General features: G+C 32.1%; 1 protein-coding gene across 2 annotated transcripts in view; it reads left to right on the plus strand.

Annotated features, from left to right (window-relative positions):
• The window catches only part of LOC143202813 (putative multidrug resistance-associated protein lethal(2)03659), a 49,666-nt gene extending 29,674 nt beyond the window's left edge, over positions 1-19,992 (plus strand). The window contains exons 2-10 of one of the 2 annotated variants that reach the window (XM_076414628.1): positions 279-559; positions 9,324-9,615; positions 10,138-10,568; positions 13,154-13,310; positions 13,365-14,588; positions 16,295-16,646; positions 16,706-16,856; positions 17,817-18,047; positions 19,056-19,992. In XM_076414628.1, the coding sequence (XP_076270743.1) occupies positions 10,244-10,568; positions 13,154-13,310; positions 13,365-14,588; positions 16,295-16,646; positions 16,706-16,856; positions 17,817-18,047; positions 19,056-19,951 (3,336 nt within the window). In that variant the 5' untranslated portion in view covers positions 279-559; positions 9,324-9,615; positions 10,138-10,243 and the 3' untranslated portion in view covers positions 19,952-19,992. The remainder of the gene's footprint in view (positions 1-278; positions 560-9,323; positions 9,616-10,137; positions 10,569-13,153; positions 13,311-13,364; positions 14,589-16,294; positions 16,647-16,705; positions 16,857-17,816; positions 18,048-19,055) is intronic. The other variant, XM_076414627.1, reaches the window with a different exon arrangement.
• Positions 19,993-24,734: the final 4,742 nt, after the last annotated feature.

Below are 24,734 nucleotides of genomic sequence, written 5' to 3' on the forward strand. Positions count from 1 at the left end.
TTTTGATATCCACCATATATTTGTATCTGCTAGCGGTTTGTTAGCCACTTTCTTGTCCCAAATTATGATTTGTCATGATGTATATTATTGATTACCATTCGAAAGAAATATGAATGAATACACCTAAAAAAAAACTTGTCCTCAACCCATTACTACTGGCAGGAACCGATAATTTATATGAGTAACGCGTTAGTTGCAGTCATCACTTAAATTTATTGCTTTAGTTAAATGCTTGCCGATTTTTTATGGTGTAATTTAATGATCCTTATCTGTTTCAGGTCGGGTATGATTTCCTGAAGGTAATAGTCTAAAGGTGTGCTGTTTCTGAAAACGAGCATGACATAATACGGTACTGTTTGGATCAAATTTTGTACTAGTTGCTTTGGCGTGACCAACACCGTGCAACATCATGGATAACGGCAAGAGAGAAGAACGCAAAAGTAACCCGAGAGAACGAGCCAATATCTTTTCGTATATAACGTTTGCGTAAGTATTCATTTATTTTTTATTTTCATAGAAAATGAACTGATAAGCTTTCCACATAGATAAGCCACTTACAGTTTTCTTTAGCATAATGAATTCAACATTTATTCAGAATTTTCAGGTGTTTTTATAAAACGACACATCTTTTTGGTCAAATCGCGTTATCTGAATTGATGACGACAAGATGTTGCAATGTTGCTGCATTAACTCTGAGTTTTAGTTCATTTTGGCTGTGACATCAAAAATCTAATCTAAATAATACATTATAGTACATCTCATAAAACATATATTTTAGAAGAACTTGTTAAGGAGGTAGAGGTATCCCTTGGAGGCCTAATCTACTTAATTAACAAATATATATCCAAGTGTATTTTAATTTCATTTGAGATCATATTTACCCTTCACGTTTAGTTTTTCTTTCCTTCGTTGCAGTGTTTCCTTGTAAAGTCATTTTAATATCACTGAATTTCCCCTTAATTTGTTTTATTACTGCAAAACATTTATTATTATTTCTGTCTTTATACATTCGAAATAAATGTTCATTTATATTCTGAACAATTACATACATATCTGTGCACATAAATCTTTTAGATTGTACAAAACGATTTTCTACAGTTGTTGTATATTAATTGCATACTTACCTTTAGTTGTCTTCAATCTCAACCCTGTCTTGGAAATTGTCAGCACTGAACCATAATTCCACAGTAAGAAGGATTCATTCAAATGAATAACTAAGCTGTTAATTTACAATCTATCGTTAGATTGTGTGAACAAGTGTTAATGTTCACGATTCCATCATTTATCAATACCTTATTCAGTGTTTCTAATTGAATTCATCCAAATCGAAGATGCTATTAACTATTTCTGTTTCCAGCATGAAGAACAATATATCTACAATGAATTATTAGTAAATGTTATGACTAACAAAATATAATCAATTATTACTCCAATGTTGATCTTTTTCCATCAACTTTTGTTTCCTTAACACTACTTTTATTATCAACTTGCTATGTCTGACTAAATATCCAATTCTGAAATATTAATGTCCCGTCTAAATACACAAATTGAAATAATAAGTCTTCCATGATATTGTTAAATGCTTTTAAAAATTGATAAAAAATTAAAAACTTCAGAATCTTGTCTCTTTAACTATTTATTACCTATTATTTTACGATATATCATTTTCATAACAATTCAATGTTTTTTAGAGGTTTTAATTATTGTACTTTTTAGTCCCATAATGATTTCACATATATTATGTACATTTTTATAATGCGGAACAGCAAAGAATCTGTCAGTGATGATGAACAAGTTACCCTATTCTGCCTGGTCCAATCCAACTATAATATGAATGAAACCCTTAAAATTAAGTGACTTCTTAGAGTATCCAGTCCCGTATTAGTCGCACTATACATTTTATTTTTATTATATCAGAGATTATTATTCTTTATTATATTAGAGACATTATTCTTTGAATTTGAGTAATATTTATTAGTATTAGTGATCTTAGTTATATCCAATCAAAATTATAGGCAGTAAGGTTCAGCTTATTGATTTTTGGCTGCAGCTTAACGTATCTGTACATAACAGTTGCTAAAAATATTGTTATATCATATTGAGGAAGATATGTGAATGTCTCAATGAATCGAAATTACGTACTGACAACTTTTTTCGATCATATACATAAGTTATAAAATGTAAAGAGTTAATTTGTGATCTTTTAATAACTTATATGGTTTTCCAAGTTTTGGTGACTCTAAATTTCAATTTTATTGCTTTTGGTAAATACTTTCAACTCATATTTAGTGAACAGAACTGTTACAGATTCAGTTGCGGTACTTCTGTCCGAACTTTACTTAGCTACGCCAAGGAATGATTCGGGTAATTCGGAACGACTGCTAATCTAATGCCAACCTATCTTTTTAAAAATCTCTTTTTTATCAATAGGGGTATATCTAAACTATCTATACTATCAATGGGAGTTATGAAATGTGAATACACACACACACATACATATATACATATATATATATATATATATATATATATATATATATATATATATATATATATATATATATATATATATATATATATATATATATATATATATATATATATATATATATATATATATATATATATATATATGTATATCCTGTTATATAGATAAGTTGTTTTAATTTTTGGCTATCTGTTCTCAGGGCAATTGTATCAATAACTCAAGATCTGCCTAGTTTATTTTAAATAAAATATATATTCGGAGAATATTGTCCTTTTTTATTCAAGCCTTTTTGTTTTTCCATATCATAGAAAGGATGTTGTAATCTCGCGCAGAAATGACTGTATATAAAAGAAATAATAATCTTCAAAAACCTGTTTTATATTGAACGGTATGTCACCGGAATATCCTTGTCAAAGAAGAGAGAGATACTATTCCTGACCTGACAACATTTAGATATTATCCGCATGTTTAATCAAACTAAACATCAGTATAAAATCAACCTGTCGAATACAATATTTTATTAATAAGTTATTAAGACATTTCGTTACACTTTTTACGTATCTAAAATTAGAACACAAAACTGACCTAGTTCTATAAATTATATCGAAATAAATGTCGTGCTATACGTCTTAAAAAGGTACTGTTACTTTCATATTTATTCATATCTGAGCTTCCTATATCAACTTCAATAATATTGTATCTTAAAACTGTATTGTTTTTTTTTGCTATATTGAGTTGAAACAATTCAATAACTAATGATATATTTTTTGTTATTTATATTATAAAAAAATCCAATGGTATATTTTTGTAAGGTCAAGAACAAGGCTATCTGTCGGATATAGTATCACTATTTTTTATGAAATTCTTTAAATATTTCGTTTATTTATATACAACTTAATTGATGTTACCACTGGCTGATAATTAACTAGTTTTCAAGTATTACAGTTAAATTTGTTCATTATTTCCACTTAAGGACTTAAATAACAATGACCATGTGGTTAAAATATTGTAAAATTAACCGCAAACTCGACTAAATAATTGTTTTCTTACTGTTTAATGTTATTTATATTATATAGGTGTTTTTAATAAATATACGAGAGCAGTTTGATAAGTAAATTACTTTGAATTTCGCCCGCAGTAACTTTATATATCGCTACTGTCCTCAACTGCTATCTATTATTATTTGTGGCCAACCCACTGACAGAGAAAAACTTTCGATATTCTTTTGCTGATTAAACACTAATTTCTGCGCAAAAAAGCCATCAGCGAAACTATGGAAATGTTGGATAATTACTATGGGATCTACATCATTAGCATCAATGATAAAGACGAACAGATGATCGTTTAATGCCAAACGTTCAGTCAGTCCAAAAGAGCTTATCACACCATAAATCGCTAATATTTTACGCGAATATTTGAAACTATTGCTCGTAGTGGACCATAAGCAACAATCTGAACGAGTGTCTGTGCCATTTTGATACATGGATACATCACAAAACACTGGATAACAAAAAATAGCCAAAAACAGACAACAACGGCTGTAGAAGTTACAATAATTTCTACCAACCACTAAATAGGCCAAGATAATAATGCGATTAAATCATATACATACATACTAATAACATGTAACTAATAACATGTTAACAATGCAAGTAACATGAATTATTTTCAAAACATTAGAAAAATCATCACTAGATTCTCATTTTAAAACAACTATTATTGCTTTTTACCCATAGAAGCAGAATTACTGTAATTAAACGTGATCGCTAAAGCCTTGGAAAATAATCTCCACAGCTGTAATACTCTTTCGCAAGTCGTAGCGATGGTATAACATGATTGACGATTGAAATACATTCAATTATTGCGGTTGTCGACATTTAAATACGATACGACTTGATTTTTTATGTGAATATAATCAAAATAATCAATACGAATATTGTAAAAATATAATTTTAAGCATATTTATATCATGGTTATATTGTAATGTTTAAAATATTAACGAGAGACAATGTATTATTATTGAAAACGGAATGATTTTTGTCAGGTAGTGCAGCCTTTAATATGTCTATGTTACTTTAGTTTATGAAATGGGAATGAATATAATTTAAAATATAACTTGATATATTAATAATTATAGAAACACATATTTCAAGATATTTACAAGTGACTTGGTGAAATATCTTATGATCTTTTAAACATAATATATTATAGTGACTATAGAAAACCAAGAGCGTACCTTTCGATCGAATTTTTTAAGGTAAAATTAAGTATGTTACCGCAACACTAAAAATATTTCTGAAGACAATAATAAAAGTTTTATTCACACAGTTATGTTACACAGTCGTATTTCATAGACGTAATAAAGGCCAGAAATTTGTAAAAGTAACAAATCAGATACATTGGACAAAACAAATTAAGCATTTTCAAAGCGCTTGATGATTAAGATCGATTTCTGCTTTAATCACTGTTAACTGTTACAACGATAGTACTACTACAATGAAGAATGTTGTGAACTAATAAACTTTAAACAAAATATATTGAATGCCAAATGTTCTCAAATCAATATATTAATACAAAATATATAAGTTATGTAACTTCCATGTCAATTTATTAATATTCGCATACAACAAAAGATATTTGAATGTTTAAGATTATTAAAAGTAGTCAAACAATGGAGTAATTCATATTTTAATCAATTAGGCCATTATATTTATAACAGAATACGGTTAATACCAAATAGTACATTTAAAAATCGTTTGCATATGCAGATAAAAGATCAAAAAGGAAAACATTTCATCTCAAGATATCGTATCTTTCCATATTTAGTATTAATATACAAAAAAAATAATGGTTATGAAATACCAATTATATTTGCCGTATGTTATAATCTGTAATTTTTAACTGCTTACTAAAACACTAATTAGAAAAAGAGTGTTACTACTACTGTTTAACGTGAGCTTCGAACCATGGTCTTCGACGTTGTACCTACTGATTGATGACTGACCGAGCTAGAGATTATCTTAAAAATCGTGGGATCTTACCTGACTGGTTATAGGTATGACTAGCATAGTTGCTTTTTGTCGGATTTTAACTTTTATCTATGGACAATCATAATTTTATTACACACACTATTAGAGACAACTATTACAGAAGAAGAAGGACGCTCTTGCATCTTCAATAGTAGCACTATCAAACTGGCAGATTAATATTGCTGTCAACTCCTCTTGTGATAGTGCTGTAGCTGTATCATAATTATCATATTATCATTCATAACTATAATAACAAGTTTAATATAGGTCGGCTTGTTTATCGCAGTGGTAAAGGCAAAAGGGCGGTCTTCCTACTGTTGCGATAGTCGCGGATCGAATCTTGCTCTGGCATGATCGTAAATTTAGGTTTGTGATTATTTAACATTTGTGATTGTCCTTAGGCAAGAGTGCAAAATCCGACAAGGAAAATAATCAAAGTCATGCCAGTACCAGGCTGGGTAAGACCAGATGTCTCCTGTGATGATTTGTAAGTTGGTCACTCGCCAGTCGGTAGGCTTAATGTTAAATGGCCACGTTAAACTGTAGGTCCAGTCCAGATAAACCCTCGTTGATAAAAAGAGACTTTAAAATATAGATATAAAAAAATTTAATATAGATTATTTAACAGTAATATCTCCTTTACAATTAAGTCAACCATTAATAATTAAAAATATACGTCAGAAATTGACGGGCTTAGATAAAATTATCCAATATTGAAGGTAAATATGAAAATAATTCTTAATACATAATACTAATTTGACATTCATCATTACGTTTATTTAATCTAATACGAAAACCAATATGCGTTCTAGTAAACAATCTATTTTAATGGAATAATCGTTACGGCTTTGTTATACTATCTCATAATAAACATCGAAATATTTACCATAGTTACAAAAATAAATAGAAAGTTAGAAATATTTACATATCTTGTTACAGCGAATGTTATCTTAAAAGTACTAATGTATTGTTTTATTTTGTGTATCTGTTACGGTATTGCGATAAGAATATATTGACTAAGATTCTACCATTTTAGTACATTAGTTCCATGTCATTGATAAATGTTGATATTTATTAATTTATCAAATTGAGGCAATTCGTATCAATATTTTTATATATATTACGGTGGTCTGCAAATTCTTTATTTCTAGAGTATTCTAGTCCAAAAATATGAAAAAGTTCTTCCATCGTATCAAATATGTGAAAAAATCGATTATTTATAGTTGGTTGGCAATGGAAATAGATAGAAAAATGTATAGAATAACTTCACATGAAATTGTTATCAAATCGATTCAGTCGAACTTAAGATATCATGTCAGCCATCTGGAAAAAATATTTCGTATGTACTAACCTGGATACCAAAAAAATTCAGCTTTTGCTCAGGAATATCAGAAGTTTTACAACGGCGTTAATAATATTTTACCATAAAAGTGGCAAAAGGTCATCTTTAAAATATTACATATATCATCGTGGGTATTTGAAATTTATATGATTAAATTAATTTATTAAAATATGAATAATTTTTATACAACCGACGATCCAAAATGAATTTAAAAAAGGAATTTATTGAGATTTATTTAAGAAAATATAAAACTTGGATGTTCCCGACAAGGAAAGGTTATACCTATTGGATTCTTCGTTAGTAAAAACCCGTGACACGAGAAAATATTTTATGCAAATTGATGCCGAGTTTTCGGACACTACCCCAGGAAAATCAACCATCAAGGATTAGTATGCTAAGTTCATACCTAGTGAAATGAGCACCTAAGACGGTGAACGCAGTGGACGCCCAAAAGAGGTTGTTACCGACAATAACATTTAAAATATCCAAAAAATGATTTTTAATGACCGTAAATTTAAACTGAGTGAAATAGCAGACATTATAAAGATTTCAACTGAATGTGTACATCATATCATTCACGAATATTTGGGTATGAGAAAGCTCTGTGCAAAGTGGGTGCCGCGCGAGCAAACTTTTGACCAAAAACAACGACGAGTTGATGATTCGTAGCAGTGTTTGAAGATCAAGATCAAGTATAATAAACCCGAGTTTCTGCGTCTCCAAAGCGTGGGAAAACGCAACAGTCGTCTAGCAAGGTTATGGCGTCTGTATTTTGGGATGCGCATAGAATAATTTAATTGACTACCTTAAAAAATGAAGTACCATCAACAGCGACTATTACATAGGGTTATTGGTCCGTTTAAAGGACGATATCGCCGAAAAACGGCCGCATTTGAGAAAAAGAAAGTGATGCTTCACCGAGACAATGCGCCGTGTCACAAGTCAGTGAAAACGATGGCACGATGGAATTGGGCTTCGAAATGCTTCCTCATCCACCGTATTCTCCAGACCTGGCCCCCAGCGACTATTTCCTGTTCTCAGATCTCAAAAGAGTGCTCGCTAGAAAGAAATTTTCGTAGAATGAGGCCTATTTTGAAGCAAAGGACAAATCGTACTGCAAATATTTATTATTATTAATATTATTTAATTAATATATTGCTACCAGTCGTTTCTGTCTAACCTACAACTTGTCTTTATGATAACTTAAATCTAGGTATATAACTAGAAGGACCCATCGGCCCTGTCTCAGTCTCTGGTGAAATAATGTTTATACATGTCACTGCTGAATTTTTTAATATATGCACCTCACTACACAACACTACACAAGATCAGATGGTTTGATTCTTTTGAGTCTGTGTCCTGTTCTGGTGGTGTCCAATAGTTGTAACATTTCAATATTCGTGTGAGAATGGAGTCTTTCCTCATGCCCCAGTGCAATTCCCTTGATTTCTTGACTGACCGTGGATATCTGAAGGTCTCGATGTAGATAATCAGTCTTATAGTATTTGGGTGCATCCACAATACCTCTCAGGACTTTGTTCTCAAAAATTTGTTTTTTATTTATGTTACTCTTTGCAGAATATCCCCATAATTGAACTCCGTATGTCCATATAGGTTTCAATATTTGCTTATATAATAGCAATTTATTATGTACTGATAATTGTGATTTTTTTCTAATTAGCCGTATTGCAAAAATGACATCGAAAAGTTGGAGGGTCGCTATAATCAGTGTATCACCCTTGAAGAGAATTATGTTGAATAAAAAAAACTAATTTTGCCAAAAAAATGTGTTGTACTATGGTAGGCCTGGGACTTTTCAATTTACCTGTTATGATATGAAAGATAATGATTTCAAACTTCGGATATAACCTTCAATACACTTTTCTGAAAATGTTATCTAATTAAAGTGATAGTTTTGCTGGCATACTTCTATAGTTAAATTCTATAATTCCATATTAACACCAGACTCTAAGAACTTCTTGATATAATGATAATATAATTTATACTAGGTTACTCAATATATTGGATTGAATAAATACAATATATTACAAATGTATATTATTAGTGTTATTAGTGTAATTAAAACACGTGTATACTGGTTTCGACTTTTTAAAAGTGGTGAACATCGAAGGCAAGCAGGTTTCTGGACAGCCATAAAAATGTGTGGACGAGTATTTGAAGTCATTACTTGATGAAACCATAAATGGGGAGTATTGCGCGAAAGACTACCGAAATAAGAACAAAGACACGATAATATTATTCTTCAGGATGATAACGCTCGAACACCTGTTACAAAACCAATGGGACCCGTATTCTCCAGACCGTGCTCCTTCCGATTAATACTTGTTCCAATATATAAGTTGTGACCTGTCTCAGCAGTACCTCACTTCTCATAAACATACCAAAAAATGGACCAATTCGTGAATTTCATCATTTTCAAATACGTTGTACCGATTTTCGACAGTAAAGCTATAAATTGAAAAAAAAATTCGACCGATAACATAACTAATATGTATTTTAACTAATTCCAATTGTTTCAGTTACACTTTTGGTCTATTTAAACGAGGAATCAAGGGTAACATCCAAGAAAAAGATATCTACGCCATACCCAACGATTGCGATTCGAAATTATGCGGTGATCGTACCGAACAAGAATGGAAACAAAACAAAGTATTAATAAAATTGCTCTGGACACGATTCGGTTTGCGATATTGTATTTTGACCGGGGTACATCTCGCCTGGATCCTCATTAAAAGGTAAGACAGTTTTAATTTGACGAGAATAACGTGTCAAATATACTTTTTCGTTCTTGTATTGTAATGAAAAAAATCGTAGGATATAAAAATCAAATCTTTGTGTTATTCACTAATAATTTCTTTCATCCTCTTCGAGGAATATTGTTTTATTATGCTCCGTTGAGTAGTAGTTGAGTAGTTGAGTGTTAACCTGAACGGGTTGGAATTACAGACCAATAAATATTGTTTTTTTTATGGCGATTTTTCTAACACTGCATTGGCTCTAGACGAAGTCTACTCATATCAATCCGCAGCCCATTTGCTCGATTGATTTATCTCCACCAGAGTTCCTGGCTAAGTTCGTAAACTCAAAAAACTACCATGAGGTCATCGCTTTTATAGATTATTTCATAAATCAAATATAGATTTCTCTAAAGCCTTACTATACTTTAAATAATAATGAATCTATTTGTATCCGTTCTTGATAGAATATACATACCGTATACATTTTTAAATTTATTATATATTAAATCTATTTTTTAGTGTTGTCCATCCTTACGTTTTAAGTAAGTTTATATCATACTTTCAAAAGAACCAGCATGACATAAGCAGAGCGGATGCCATCAAGTATGCCAGCGTGGTGATATTCATGTCCATCTTCCATTGCTTCTGGGCACATAACTACTTCATGTTGGAGTTCAAGTTGGAACTTCAGATCAAAGCTTCCCTCACCTCGCTCATCTACAGGAAGGTATTGAAACTAAGACCCGGTGAAATATCCGAGACCAGCATGGGAAACATCGTTACCATTTTAACGAAGGATATCAGGAATGTGGTGGAAAATATTTGGACTTTGAGTGACATGATCGTGGGTAGCGTCCAAACCATCACCATATTTTACTTACTTTATGCCAGAATGGGACTGCCGTCAACCATAGCCATGAGCTTGTTATGTTTCGGATTGATAATTCAAGGTAATTAGAACTAAGCACAATTTCGTAATAATGATTAGAATAGACAGTTAAAAATCAGTCACTATTTTTATTTGGTTTTGTTTGTAATCACTACATAGTATAAAACAAAGTCGCCTTTTCTGTCCCTATATCCCTATGTGCGCTTAAATCTTTAAAACTACGCAACGGATTTTGATGCGGTTTTTTTTCAATAGATAGAGTGATTCAAGAGGAAGGTTTATATGTATAATACATGCATAATATACTAAGGCAACATTGCTAATTTTAGAGGTTTCTAACGTGATGTCGTAAATTAACCTATTTTCTTAGGCTTATTTAGCAATTAGCAAAAACGCTGCCTAACCCTACGAGTTGGATCAAATTAATGTACTACAGTATTGTACACCATAAAAAGGTCTACAAAAAGTCCGCGATGGTATATGTTTATCTTTTAGGGATAACCCACATTAACCATTTTTATTGTTTACTTTTTACGTGAGAAAATGGCTTATTTACGAAGCTATTTTAAGCAATACGGCATTAATCCTTATCGAATTAAGTACCTTAAATACAGTGTGCAATTAATATAGATCAATATGGTTCCTTACAGCATGTAAATTAAACAAATATTTTCGGAGATATTACAAATATAAAATTTGCGTTTAAAAATGTGTAATGTAATAAAAATTGTATGAATTTAGATATTCCAAAGATAGCAGGAAATCTTCATAGTAAGTATAGGGGAAGAGGAATTGTTTTACTCCAAATTTAATGCGTGCAGGCCAAGGGCAGTAATGAATGAACCAAAAATACTGGATCGATTTTAATCATGTTTTCATTGAGTGACATAGGCATATATATTTTATGCCCGTGCAAAGTCGGAGCGGGCCGCTATGTTTTTATATACAACGTTCATATTTTTTCTGTAGTGTATTTAATTTAGTATCAGCATTGCACCCGTGCGAAGCCGGGGCGGGTCGCTAGTTATAGTATATTAGATTAATTTAGATATAGCTAGATGGTTTTTGACATTTATCTATAAAAAGTAACAGTTTTCCATTTAGTATTATTAAGTTATTCAGTGTACAGAGACGCTATTCATAGAATGTTCAAAATTATCATCTCCATATTTCTTGCTTTTATTTTATTACAAAAAATCTGCTGCAGAAGCCCATTAAAAAAAACTGATAATTAGGGAATAATTTTATATGTAATATTACAAATATTAACTATAATATGAGTTTTCTATAAAATTAACTTCGAAAAAAAATTTACAAAATAAGACAAAAGAACTATAGGACAAAAAGAAAGATAATAACAAAATCTCTTAGGACAAATAGCAATCCCTTGTCACTTGAAGTTAACTCTTCTTAAAATAAGTATTTTTAATGGAAATTAGATTCGAATTAAGTTAACCTCTCAAGAATGACTTGAGCCTTTTTAGATTTTTTAAAGCGCTTATAGTTTACTTCTCTTTAGAAGAGGCAGAAGAAGTTTTTCTACTATATTTATCACAGTTCTCGTAAAAATATGAAAAAGTACTACCAAGTTTTCCTAGCAATAAACAATATAACAGGTAAATTGAAAGTCCCCGGCCTACTATGGTAAAACATATTTTTTTGGCAAAATTAGTTTTTTTAATCAACATAATTCCCTCCAAGGGTGATACACTGACTATAGCTATCCTCCAACTTTTCGATACCATTTTTGTAGTACGATTTGCCCTTTGCTTCAAAATGTTTGCCGCTATTCAGCGATTTTGTCCTTCAAAGGGCCCAATAACGCTATGTTTATAGTCGCTGTTGATGTTCCTTCCTTTCTCAAGGTAATCAATGAAAATTATTCCATGCTCATCCCAAAATACAGACCCCATAACGCTTTGTTCATCGTGTGCGGTTGACTGTTGATTGTATTTCGGAGTGAAGGATTTATTACACTTGATCTTCTTCAAACACTGCTCCGAATCATCCCAAAAGTGAGCTCGCGCGGCACCCACTTTGCACAGAGCTTTCTCACACCCAAATATTCGTGAATGATATGATGTACACGTTCAGTTAATATCTTGAGAGTGTCTGCTATTTCATTCAGTTTCAATTTACGGTCATTCAAAATCATTTTGTGGATTTCTTAAATGTTTTGGTCGATAACAACCTATTTTGGGCATCCACTGCCTTTACCGTCTTCGAAGTTTTTGCTTCAACTGTATGTTTTCCCTTCAATAAGCAATATTTTATCAACACGCGAAATTCCTTTTTATCCATTTTTTCATAATAACAAAAGTTGCTTTACTCAAAATACTATAAATTTACAAACTAATGATCCGACAGCTGTCAAAATTGTATACGGATCTTTTGAGGGTTAGTGCTAATTAAAAAACATATTGATTTAATTCTAGTAGCGCCATCTATGTGTCAGGTCGGGGACTTTTCAATTAACCTGTTATATATTTTAAATTTTATTTGAAAATTGTCCTATGATCGAAAGAATGTTACGATACGATTATATTGTATAATAAATATAAAAATACTAATAAGTATTAGTATCACTAAATAGTTAATATTAACAATTAAATTGCATCAACTAAAATATTTACTATTTAATTTTAGTGATTATTAGCCGATTGGTTACCAAAATGCGACTAAAAGTAGGACGAATGGCAGACAAGAGATTACAGTTAACGCAAGAAGCACTATCGGCACTTCGAATAATTAAAATGTACACGTGGGAAATATTCTTCCAGCAGAGAATTTACCAAGCACGAAAGTAAATCTCACAAAACAAAATCACATTGCCCAAACCATTATATTATCATTTTAGGAAGGAAATGAAAACCACCATGAGAGCATTCTACTTAAAGATAATGTTGATACTGATCGGGATCATGGGTTCCAAAATCACCTTCCCCATCTTGCTGATATCTTACGTGGCTCTGGGCTACGTCACCAACACCGAAATGGTGTTTTACGTAATCGGATTATTCAAGGAACTGAAACACTCCGTCGGAATCTCGATCCCTCTTGGACTGACCAACTGCGCAGAATTCTACGCATCCTTAACCAGAGTCAGTCGAGTTCTACATATAGAAGAACACTACGTTAGCTCCAGTGATGGTGACATGACCAAAGGAAAGGCCAAGGTTGAGTTTAAGGACGTTTCCGTGTCTATTGGCAAAGAGAATATTTTGAAGAACATATCGATAAGTATTAACAATCCTGGTTTGTATATAGTGACTGGTTTAGTGGGTTCTGGCAAGAGTTCCTTGCTCAAGGCCATTTTAAGAGATTATCCTACATCTAAAGGAACCATCACGCTTTGCGGGTCGATATCATACGCTTCACAAGACCCCTGGTTGTTCCCCTCGACCATCAAGCAAAATATTTTATTCGGTTTACCACTTAACAAACAAAGATATGAGGATGTTATCGAGGTTTGCTCTTTGAGGTACGATATCAACCTCTTCCCGGAAGGTGACGAGACCATTGTAATCGACAGAGGGATGAATCTGAGTAAGGGGCAACAGGCTCGATTAAACTTAGCCAGAGCTATTTACAAAGACAGCGATATATACTTACTGGACGACTCACTAGCCGCTTTAGACGTGAACGTACAGGAAGATATTTTCCGGAAATGTATAAAAGAATACCTTAACGATAAAATCGTGTTGTTTGTCAGCCAGAACCCGACACACTTTAAATCTTCTTCCAGTGTTATTTTGTTAAGTAACGGTGAGGTTAAATCTATCACGAAACCGGCGGAAGCTTTTTCAGAAGAACTGGAAAACTTGAAAAATAAGATCATTGAAACATTCGACGCGGACAAAAAAGATGCCAAAATCAAGCAACTAATCGAATTGACAATGGACGAGGACAAGGACGACAAGAAAATATACCAAGAGGAAAAGAAAATGGGCAGTGTTGATTTAAAAACCTATTATAAGTACTTCAAGTATGGAGGAGGTATCATCATATTTGCTTTATGTATGTGCTTATATTTCGGAGCTCAATTTACTGAAAGCTATTCAGAAAAACTCGTGTCAAAATGGTAAGTGTGTTGTGTTACTATTCAATATTTTTAACTCAAAATTAACAATTTTGCGTAATACTAAAGTTAGAGACCTGTTAAGGGTGTATTCCAGTGTATAGATATGAAGAATGGATGGATTTCACAATATCAAAGCTTAACCCTTAAAGAATATGCTCGTAATATTTTCAAAATTAAAATTATAGGTTTTGATTTATAAGTGATAATTTTTAACAATATGAATAAACTTCAAATTTCTATATTAAAAACCTTTAGTCTAAATAGTAGTTTAGATAGTCGCGGGTTCCACTACTGCTGGGGCATGGTCGTAGACAAGAGTGTAAAATCCGACAAGCAAAATGATTCCAGTCACGCCGGTAACCAGGCTGGGTAAGACCGGATGTTTTCTGGGGTGATTTCTAAATTGGTCACTCCCCACTCTGTAGGTCCAGTCACTAAAAATCCAAGAGGTTGACGTGAATAAAAACAATATAACATTTATCGTTTCAAATAATAAATAAGATAAAATAGGTATTAGGGCGAGATCAGCAAAATATTTTTATAATATATTATAATATATTTTATAATATATTATAATATATTTTTTTATGCAATTGGACACCTTTTCCGTAGCTTTCAAGTATGTTAGTTAGATTGAGTATGGGGAAGACCACATTACTTAACTATATTATGAACTTTGATTTATCATTATAATTGCATCTATCTCTTTTATTTTCTGGTGATTTCCTATTATTTTTCAATTACTCACTTCTCTTTCAGACGATTTTTATTGCTTTTGCTTTTTCGTTATTTCTAGTGTCAGTGTTCGATTCTATTTTTATATCATGTTTTATTTTATTTGAAATATTTCGACTCGTTGAAATATTTTATTGTGTTAAAATATTCTTCAGATGTTAAAAATATACCGATTCATTCAGGGTTTTTAAGGGTGGTTCAACAATTTGTTCTTCAATTGATTTGAGAAGTTTTTGCGAGTTATTCTGAAGGTTAAATGACCGCAGTCATATATGATGTTAGCAAGTGACCAGGTTGGTTTAAGATAGTGTTACAGACAGTTGTTAAAGAGTGCCTAATTAAGCTAGTTGATTTTGGTAACTACTGTAACGTCATTCGATAGGAATGTTCCCGATGGTCAAAGGTTAGGTGGTTAGGTTGCCAGCTTGTTCATTGTTCATTTCTTAAGAGTATCTTTGTAATATTGGAGTTACTATTGTATTATTTGCTCCTGTCATGATTTAGACATGTTTTTCCTCTGGAACTTGGCGAACAAATAATAATTTCTGATAATCAATCATATGAGCACTAATGCAAAGGGATTCAAACTTCAGTTTAGGCAGTTTTATCTCCAAAAATCAACTATATTATTAACAAAATATGAATAATGAATACACTGTTTCTTTACATAAATGTTTTTCTCATTAGTTAACATAAAAAATATAAACGAAAATTACTAACATAACTCAACACTTTTAAGACGTACGAAACTTAATTTAAATTATTAAAATTCTAATTGGTGATTAGAATGATAATAGATAAATCTATAATAAATAAGAATGAATTAGATATGCTAACAATATTGTGAGGAATAAATATTACACTATTGTATATAAATAGACCTTAATTGTGACACCTTTAGAATTCTTAAAACGATTTAATAATACAATTTTAAGATATCATATCAGTTATTATAAATATAATTATTTTAGGGTTGATCATCAACAACAAGCCTACGACATTTTCTTGGGCAAAAATGTATCTAAAAAAACCAACGAAACATTAACATACGAAGGAGCTGTTGAACGAAGAGACCGAACTTTTAATTTATATACCTTAATGATTTCCGCTTCAGCAGTGTTAGCTTTAGTTAAGGCATACGCACTACTCAGATACTGTAGAAAAGCGTCAGTAAACATCCATCAGGCTATGTGTCAGAGTGTTATTAGTTCGGCCATGAGCTTTTTGGACAACCATTTTATTGGGAATATACTGAACAGGTTCTCATACGATTTAGATATAATCGACGAAATGTTACCGTTCATTTTTATGGAGTTCTTTAGAGTGAGTATCATGAATTCTCTTGTATAACATTAATATGATGATCATGATATTTGATTCAGAGTTTCATCAGTATTGGAGGAATGCTTATTTTAATATCGACAGTAAATTGGATCTTTTTACTGTTTGCTGTTGTGTTCTTCTCTATATTATTCGGGGTGAGGATGATGTATATGCCTACGGGTCGGACACTGAAGAGACTTGAAGCTATGAGTAAGTATGTTTTACTTAATGTAAAGTCCCCGTATATATTAATTAGTACATTTATTATTGTTAAAATTATATACTAAGTTGCTGAAGTTTTATCATTCTCTGAATTTCCGTAAACTTCAATAGCATTAATTAATTGGGATTCTTTACCTCTTTTGTAAATCAAAGGGAGCTAAATCTGATTGATATTCGCCATAGTTTTTAACTATATGAGAAGATGGATTGTTCCAAGTTTATTTTCTTAGTAAACAAAATATTTTTAATGAACCTTTACATTTGGCGGATTCAAAAAATAACATTCTGACTGAATATCTGAATTTAATGCTATATCAGGTTAGAGTTAATTTGTACATTAACTAACAAACATGTACCGAGTTGTTGAAATAAGTCGTGTCGTTTTCTGAATGTCCCTAAACTTCAATGGTATTAATTTAATGAGATTAGTTGGATTTTTTTTAAACGAAAAAATGCTAATTCTGACTAATTTCATGACAGATTTTTGAGCTGTATAAGAAGATGGATTGTTCCAATGAAAATTTGTTCTTTTTCAGTAAATTAGATATTTTTAAAGAACTTTTATAACCAGCTGTTTGAAAACCATAACAATAGTAGTTTGGGTTTATTGTCTTATCAGAATGGAGTAAATATAGCAGCAACAAAATTTGTTCCACATCAAAGAACTCATGCAAATATCTTCCTTTTTCACATAACTTGTTTTGATTTAGTCAGTTTTAGACTATATTTTGATTAATAATGATGAAACATACCACTCGCTTAATTGGGGGCCATGTCAGCTAAATTAGAAAAACAGATATTCTTCAAATAAATTACCTTTAAGATAAATGGTCTTTATAATACGTATAAATGTAACGATGTTTTGGTACTACATTCTCCAAAACCTTGAAGAAATAACATTTATAGCGTATTAATAGTAACTTTTTAAGCCATTTTTATTTTTTTCAGCACGTAGTCCTCTCATTGGACACCTGAACGCTTCCGTAGAAGGACTGACCACAATCAGAGCGTACAAAGCAGAAGAGATATTGAGAGATGAATTTGACAAACATCAGGACCTCGCCAATTCGTCGTACTATATGATGATGACCACCAAACGAGCGTTTGGATTCATAATGGATTTCATGGGCTCCATGTTTATTCTCTTCATTATTTTAGTCCTATTGTTTGTTGATACACGTAAGTATTTTTGGAAATATAAGAACAAAATAATCTTAACATTAGTTTTCCTTTGTTTAATTTGTCTTCTTCTGAAATTTCCATTTTCAGGCCATAATAAGTTTAGACAAAGTTTATGCTATTTGTATAACTAGAATGTTTTATGGTCTATTAGCTTCATAATGCGCTATATTAGATATTTATTAAAAATAGGCGACTTCAAAGTAAAAGCGAAAGTCTAAATGAAAGAAAAGAACGTTAATTTCCAAAATATTACTTCTTCAAATGAATAAGTCTTCAACAAGTCAACAGCTCTCCAACAAGTTATCAAAAGCTACCTATATACCAGGTGTGTCGGTAATTACTCTCCAATTTGACAGGCTTCACTAGCCATTAATATGTAATGTTATGATTTAATACATATGTAATTTTACTGACACGCATCATTCATCTTTTACTGATATTAACCTCAAAATAACTCAATCAATGAAGACAAGCGATAAGAAAGGTACCAAAGGCGGATATTATAAAGGTGCTTATTTTTAACTATGCCTTGATCGAAAAACGGCTAAAATATACTCAAAGACATGAAAAGGTAAGTAAACCAGTTAAAAAGTGTTGAAGTCACTTGGACGGGAAGTTTATCGCACCCTTCATACTCTACAGACCTGGCTCCATTAATAATAGTCAAAATATAAGGGCAATGCTTTGAATACATAAATTTTAAAAATCCACTGCTAATAATGTGTTTTCTTTCGCAAAAATGGAATGAAATTACCGACACCCCTAGGATAAGTCATAACTATATTTCATATTAATACCATTAAAAGCTCTAATGATGGCATTTATTACTATATCACTCACATTAGGAACTAACATATTATTCTATTCACAACATAAAATGAAAGAATACTTTAATACCGTGCTTCAGATAAATTATGAAACATATATTTATAAACATTCTATATAATGTAAAATTACTTGTTCATTCTGCCAATTTGCCACAATTGATATAATTTTTCTTTGCAGAAACATCGGTTGGAAATGTCGGATTGGCATTAACGCAAGTCTTCATGTTGACTGGCTACCTTCAATGGGCAGTTCGTCAATGGGCTGACCTGGAGAACTGCATGACCTCCGTTGAACGAGTCCTCGAATACACCGACGTCACGCAGGAAGACAGGAAAGGCGGCTCTTTGAACGACTGGCCCAGCAAGGGTTCGATAAAATACGAAAACGTCAGCCTCAGTTACAATTCCGACAGGAAAGTTTTGAGAAATGTCTGTTTCACCGTCAACCCGATGGAGAAGATCGGAATAGTCGGTAGGACTGGAGCTGGAAAATCCTCAATAATATCCACATTATTCAGACTGTACGAGTGCGATGGCAGGATACTGATCGATGACGTTGACATCAGGACTGTATCTATTAACTTCTTGAGAAAAAGTATCTCGATAATTCCACAAGATCCCATCATATTCGAGGGAACTATTCGGAATAACCTCGATCCGTATAAGATCTACACGGACAAGGAAATATGGCATGTTCTGGAGAAAGTCCGCATCAAGGACTTGATTCCCACTCTGGATGATCAGATATTAAGTTTAAATCTGAGTACCGGACAGAAACAGTTGCTCTCACTAGCTAGGGCGATAATCAGGAGAAATAAAATAGTGGTACTGGACGAGGCGACAGCAAACATGGACGAACAAGCTGAAGAGTTGGTCCACGAGCTGATCGAAGAGAACTTTTTAGATTGTACGGTCGTGATGATCGCTCACAGGTTGAGTACGATCATGCATTGTGATAAAGTGATGGTGATGGATAATGGTCGCGTGGTTGAGTACGATACTCCAAAGAATTTGTTGGAGAATAAGGACAGTTTGTTTTATTCGATGACACAACAAGCAAACATGAATTCGTGATATTTATTGTACATATTGTAAAATAAACTACTTTAATATTATGTATTGTTTATACTGAAGTTCCTCAATTCCTCAAAAACGCCAGTGCTACCCCTAGCTAGAATCAATCAATAAAATTTGTTTTCTGTTGGTACTAGTCGACTCATTTGTTAAATATCTACAAAATTCCTCAAAATATTAGTGAAAACAAAATGAGATGATGCCTTAAACCAAAATTCCAATTTTCTGAGCAACGTTGAGACGTGCTGACGTCATAAATTGTGATGACGTGCATTGGCTGTTTTATTGCATAGACTATATATTACAAAGGGCAGTATAGTTCAGAATTAATATTGGTTGGAAATATGTTCATTGCTTCTAACAACCTTCGAAGTCCATTACTGCTTGATATAACAGTTTATAAAATAACAAATAGACAACTCAATAGAGATATCATACTTATTAGATCACTAAAGGTATTTTGAGGTCGATTCATGTATAGAAAAGAGTTGTTAAAGCATTTGATTAGATCTTAATCAAAATCTACTAAGCGCAATCACGTTTAATGGGCAATAAAATGTAAATGAACTTTTCTCTATTTAATATTTCTTTAGCAACACCAACTTAATAGGATCTACTATGATACTCTTGTCTTATATCCTCAAAATCATATTATAATAGGTGGGGAAAAAGTTCCGCTACCATTTTGCTACACAGCAGAAATTGCGTCAAAAATATCCAAATCGTCCAGTGACTCACAAAACAACAATTTATAGTTTACATGCGAATTTGCGACAGTACGGTACGACAGCAGACAGCGCTCGTTTTGGAAGACAACGGACGTTTCGTAATGCTGAAAATGTGGCTCTGGTGCGCTATAGTGTTGCAGAGTCTACAGAAACATCAATTCGAAAACGTGGGACCCATTTTGTCTCCCACGCAGTATAAGAATTTTGAAAACTGATTTGAAAATGTTATAATGACAAAAATTCAATTCGTTCAAAAATTGCTACCGAGAGATCCCGAACAACAAGTTGAGTACAATAATGCAATCCTAGGGCTATCTGGTGCAATTGATTGAAAAGATGATCCGTCTAAATTAATAATAAGCGACCAACTAAGACTAAGATGACCAAAGTGTTGCATTTACTGTTACTGCTGAAAGATATCAAGACATGATTCGAAATTGTCTTGTGCCTGAAATGGAAGAGCAAGGACTGTAGCCATGTGGTTAGCAAGATGGGGCCACAGCACACACAGCTCGTTCAACAATTCAATTATTGAATAATGTTTATCCACGAAGACTAATTTCGAAGTGGCGATTTAGCATGGCCAGCCAGATCTACGGATTTAACAGCACCAGACCGTTTCTTATAAGCATTTTTAAAATCAAAATTTTATGTGAACAAGCTCCAAACGGTTCGACATCTTAAAGACAATGTTCGTCACAAAATTGAAGAAATTCAGCCTCAGATATTGCAGGATGTCATAGACAAAAGTTGCATAGCGAATCGCGGTCACCATTTAGCCGATCTAATTTTTCAATCATAACGAAAGAAGTAAAGACCCAATAAACTTTTATGGAAACCAAACTTACGTATCTTTTCTTTGAGCAAAGTTATAGACAATCAAAATGGTAGCTTTACTTTTGCCCCCACGTTGTACAATGCAAAGGTTTAAAATGTACGCTTCTTAAAGATATCTTCAAAATTAGGATGATGCTATTGAGATAGAAACTAGCAATCAAATAAATAATAGCACAAAGACCTGCTATGCTATATAATAAATATTAATGAATCTTAATAACCATGTCTCTATAAAATCAGTTTTAACCTGTGGGTTTATGAAATAAGTTCTAACAGAATGTTAACAAAAGTTGCATTTGGTTTTTTTAAATGGCACCTAATAAACTGAAATTTAAACTAACGTAAAAGGTAATTTTTTTGTTTTTTGGAGAGGAATGTCGTCCATAACTGAAGATTACTACTTATTACTAAGAGAAGACCAACTTTCCATTTTCCAACTTCTGTATATTTTTTATTATTTAATTATTACTTTGTTACTAGTCGTTTCCGACTAACCTACAATTTCTCTTTATGGTAACATAAATCTAGATATAGCCGGCTTGGTGGCGCAGTGGCAAAGGCGATGGGACAGTCCTCCTACTGTTGCGAGAGCCGCGGGTTCGAATCCTGCTGGGGCATGGTCGTAAATTTATGTTTGTGTAATTGTTTAATATTTGTGAATGTTATAAGCATGAGTGTAAAATCCGACAAGGAAAATGATCCCAGTCACGCCAGTAACCGGGCTGGGTAAGACCGGACGTCTTCTGGGATGATTTCTAAAGTTGGTCACTCGCCAGTCGGTAGGCTTAATGCTGAGGATCATGGTTCGGAGCCCACGTTAAACTTTAGGCCCAGTCCAGATAAACCCATAGTTGGTAAAAGGAGACTTTAAAATATATATATAAAAAATAATCTAGGTATATAAAACTGTATTTTTTTTAATATTTGCACCTCACTACACAAGATCAAATGGGTTGATTCTTTTGAGTGTGTGTCCTGTTCTGGTGGTATCCAATAGTTGTAATATTTCAATATTCGTGTGAGAATGGAGTATTTCCTCATGCCCCCTTGCAATTCTCTTGGTTTCTTGACTGAGTGTGGATATCTGAAGGTCTCAATGTAGGTAATCAGTCTTGTAATATTTTGGTACGCCCACAATACCTCTCAGGACTTTGTTCTGAAAAAAATGTATTTTGTTTATGTTACTATTTGCAGAACATCCCCATAATTGAACTCCGTATGTCCATATAGGTTTCAGTATTTGCTTATATAATAGAAATTTATTATGTACTGATAATTGTAATTTTCTCCAATTAGCCAGTACATTTTCCTATATTTCAATTTCAGTTCTATTCTATTCTTCTTTATATGTTCCTTCCAGCGAAATTTTGCATCAAGATTCATTCCGAGATATTTAGCGTTGTTGCTATATTGAATAATAGCATTATTTAATGTTATTTGTGCTTGTACAATCTGATTGTAGGTGAACTGCATATGCACAAATTTACTTTCGTTAATTTTCATTTTTTAAGCTTGTGTCCAATTATTTATATTGCCACTTGCCTGTTGTAATTTTTTTGTATATATTTACACTATATTTTCAGTACTATTACCTATTTCTTGACAGGAACTTTGTTAGGTTAACAATATCAGAAAGAGTAGAAACAGGGTCAAGAAATAAATAAACTATGCAGATAAATACTATACCGTCACATGTAAAATATCCAGTTTTTAATGTTTATTCTAATTTTACGGAATTATCCCCAATTATCCAATAAAACTGATCAAATTCGGAGTCGCTTAATAGAACTGTTAAGTAGTACCCACAGATTGTTATATTGTTCTACTTTAGCAGATTTATGTTTATACTCTCGGTTAGAGCGGTTAGCATATTATATGATGATGTAAAAAACCTCCGGCTTCCACCAATTTTCTAATTTATCCTGTCAAATTAAAAGGAGAAGAAGTAACATAATGTTGTGAGTATCATATAAATAACGTCATGTATTATTAATTACTGGGAAGCAAAATTAGAATTATAGTAATTGTTAAATTATTTCGTTCTATAATTGTGATTATTTGATAATGTTATTGATTTTTGAGTTATTTTTAATACGTAAGATTTATATGAATTAGAAAACACCACTTTTTATTGAAGCATAATGTATATAGGGTGACTGTTAAGGATATAAAACAATGTTGTAAATGAAATACAATTTATTTCCTCTCTTCTTTGCGTAAATTAATGCACAAAGAGTAGTTTGTTTATTTAAATTAATAATATGAAAAATATATACAATTAAAGATACTAAATGGATAAATGATGGTGAAAATAATTATGAATTGGATGGAATTAACTTACTAAATTGTGTGCCTAGTTTAGGATAATACTGATTCAGTTATCGGACCCAACGGACGATTATACAAACGACATATAAGGATTCTACTGTTCTTGACTCTTGACTTCCATTCTTGGTATCTTTTTTTTTTCATAATTCTGTTTAAATCTTGACTCTCTTCAGCTTATGGTTGTAAATGTGTGCTCTTGTGTGTAATTCTTTGTCTCAGTCACGCCAGTAACCAGGCTAGGTCAGACCGGATGTCTTCTGAGATGATCTCTAATTTGCTAGTCGACAGGCTTAATACTGAGGCGCGTGGCTCGGAGCCCGCGTTAAATAGTAGGTCTAGTCCAATTGAATTATGACATAGTTTCCATGGCATATGATATCGTTTTGTTAGCATTACATGTTGGCTACATAAATAACTTCCAGTTTAGGATGATTTTATTTTTAAAGATCTATATTCATTTCTTGATGATAAATAATTCATTCAACAAAGTATCTTCACTCTGCTATACATTCGGCTTCACTCTTTACTCATGGCTCAACTTTATAAGCAAGAGTTGCAACTTTTTAATAGGAATACACTGTAAAGAGCTAAACAATTCTTGTAGTTTCACCAATATTCTAACGTATTGATTTTATAATAACAATTGAATCTCTTGTTATTAGACTTTTATTTTGTTTAATAATCTATTCAGTTAGTTTAGCATCATCAATTAATCCAGATATTTTTTTGTCTTTTATCCTCCTCACAACTGCCGAGATTAAGACATTATTCCCACTATATTTTGTACGAAAGGATCTTAAACTCAAATTTTGCGTAAATTTCGTAAATTTTTACAAATAATAAATCCTTAGAGAAGGTCATGGTTTATAAATAATTTCGAATGTTTGGCT

Source organism: Rhynchophorus ferrugineus, unplaced genomic scaffold (assembly GCF_030347505.1).
Source record: "Rhynchophorus ferrugineus isolate W39M unplaced genomic scaffold, kcgeb_rfMv2 rfM9, whole genome shotgun sequence".
NCBI classification, from domain to species: domain Eukaryota; kingdom Metazoa; phylum Arthropoda; class Insecta; order Coleoptera; family Curculionidae; genus Rhynchophorus; species Rhynchophorus ferrugineus.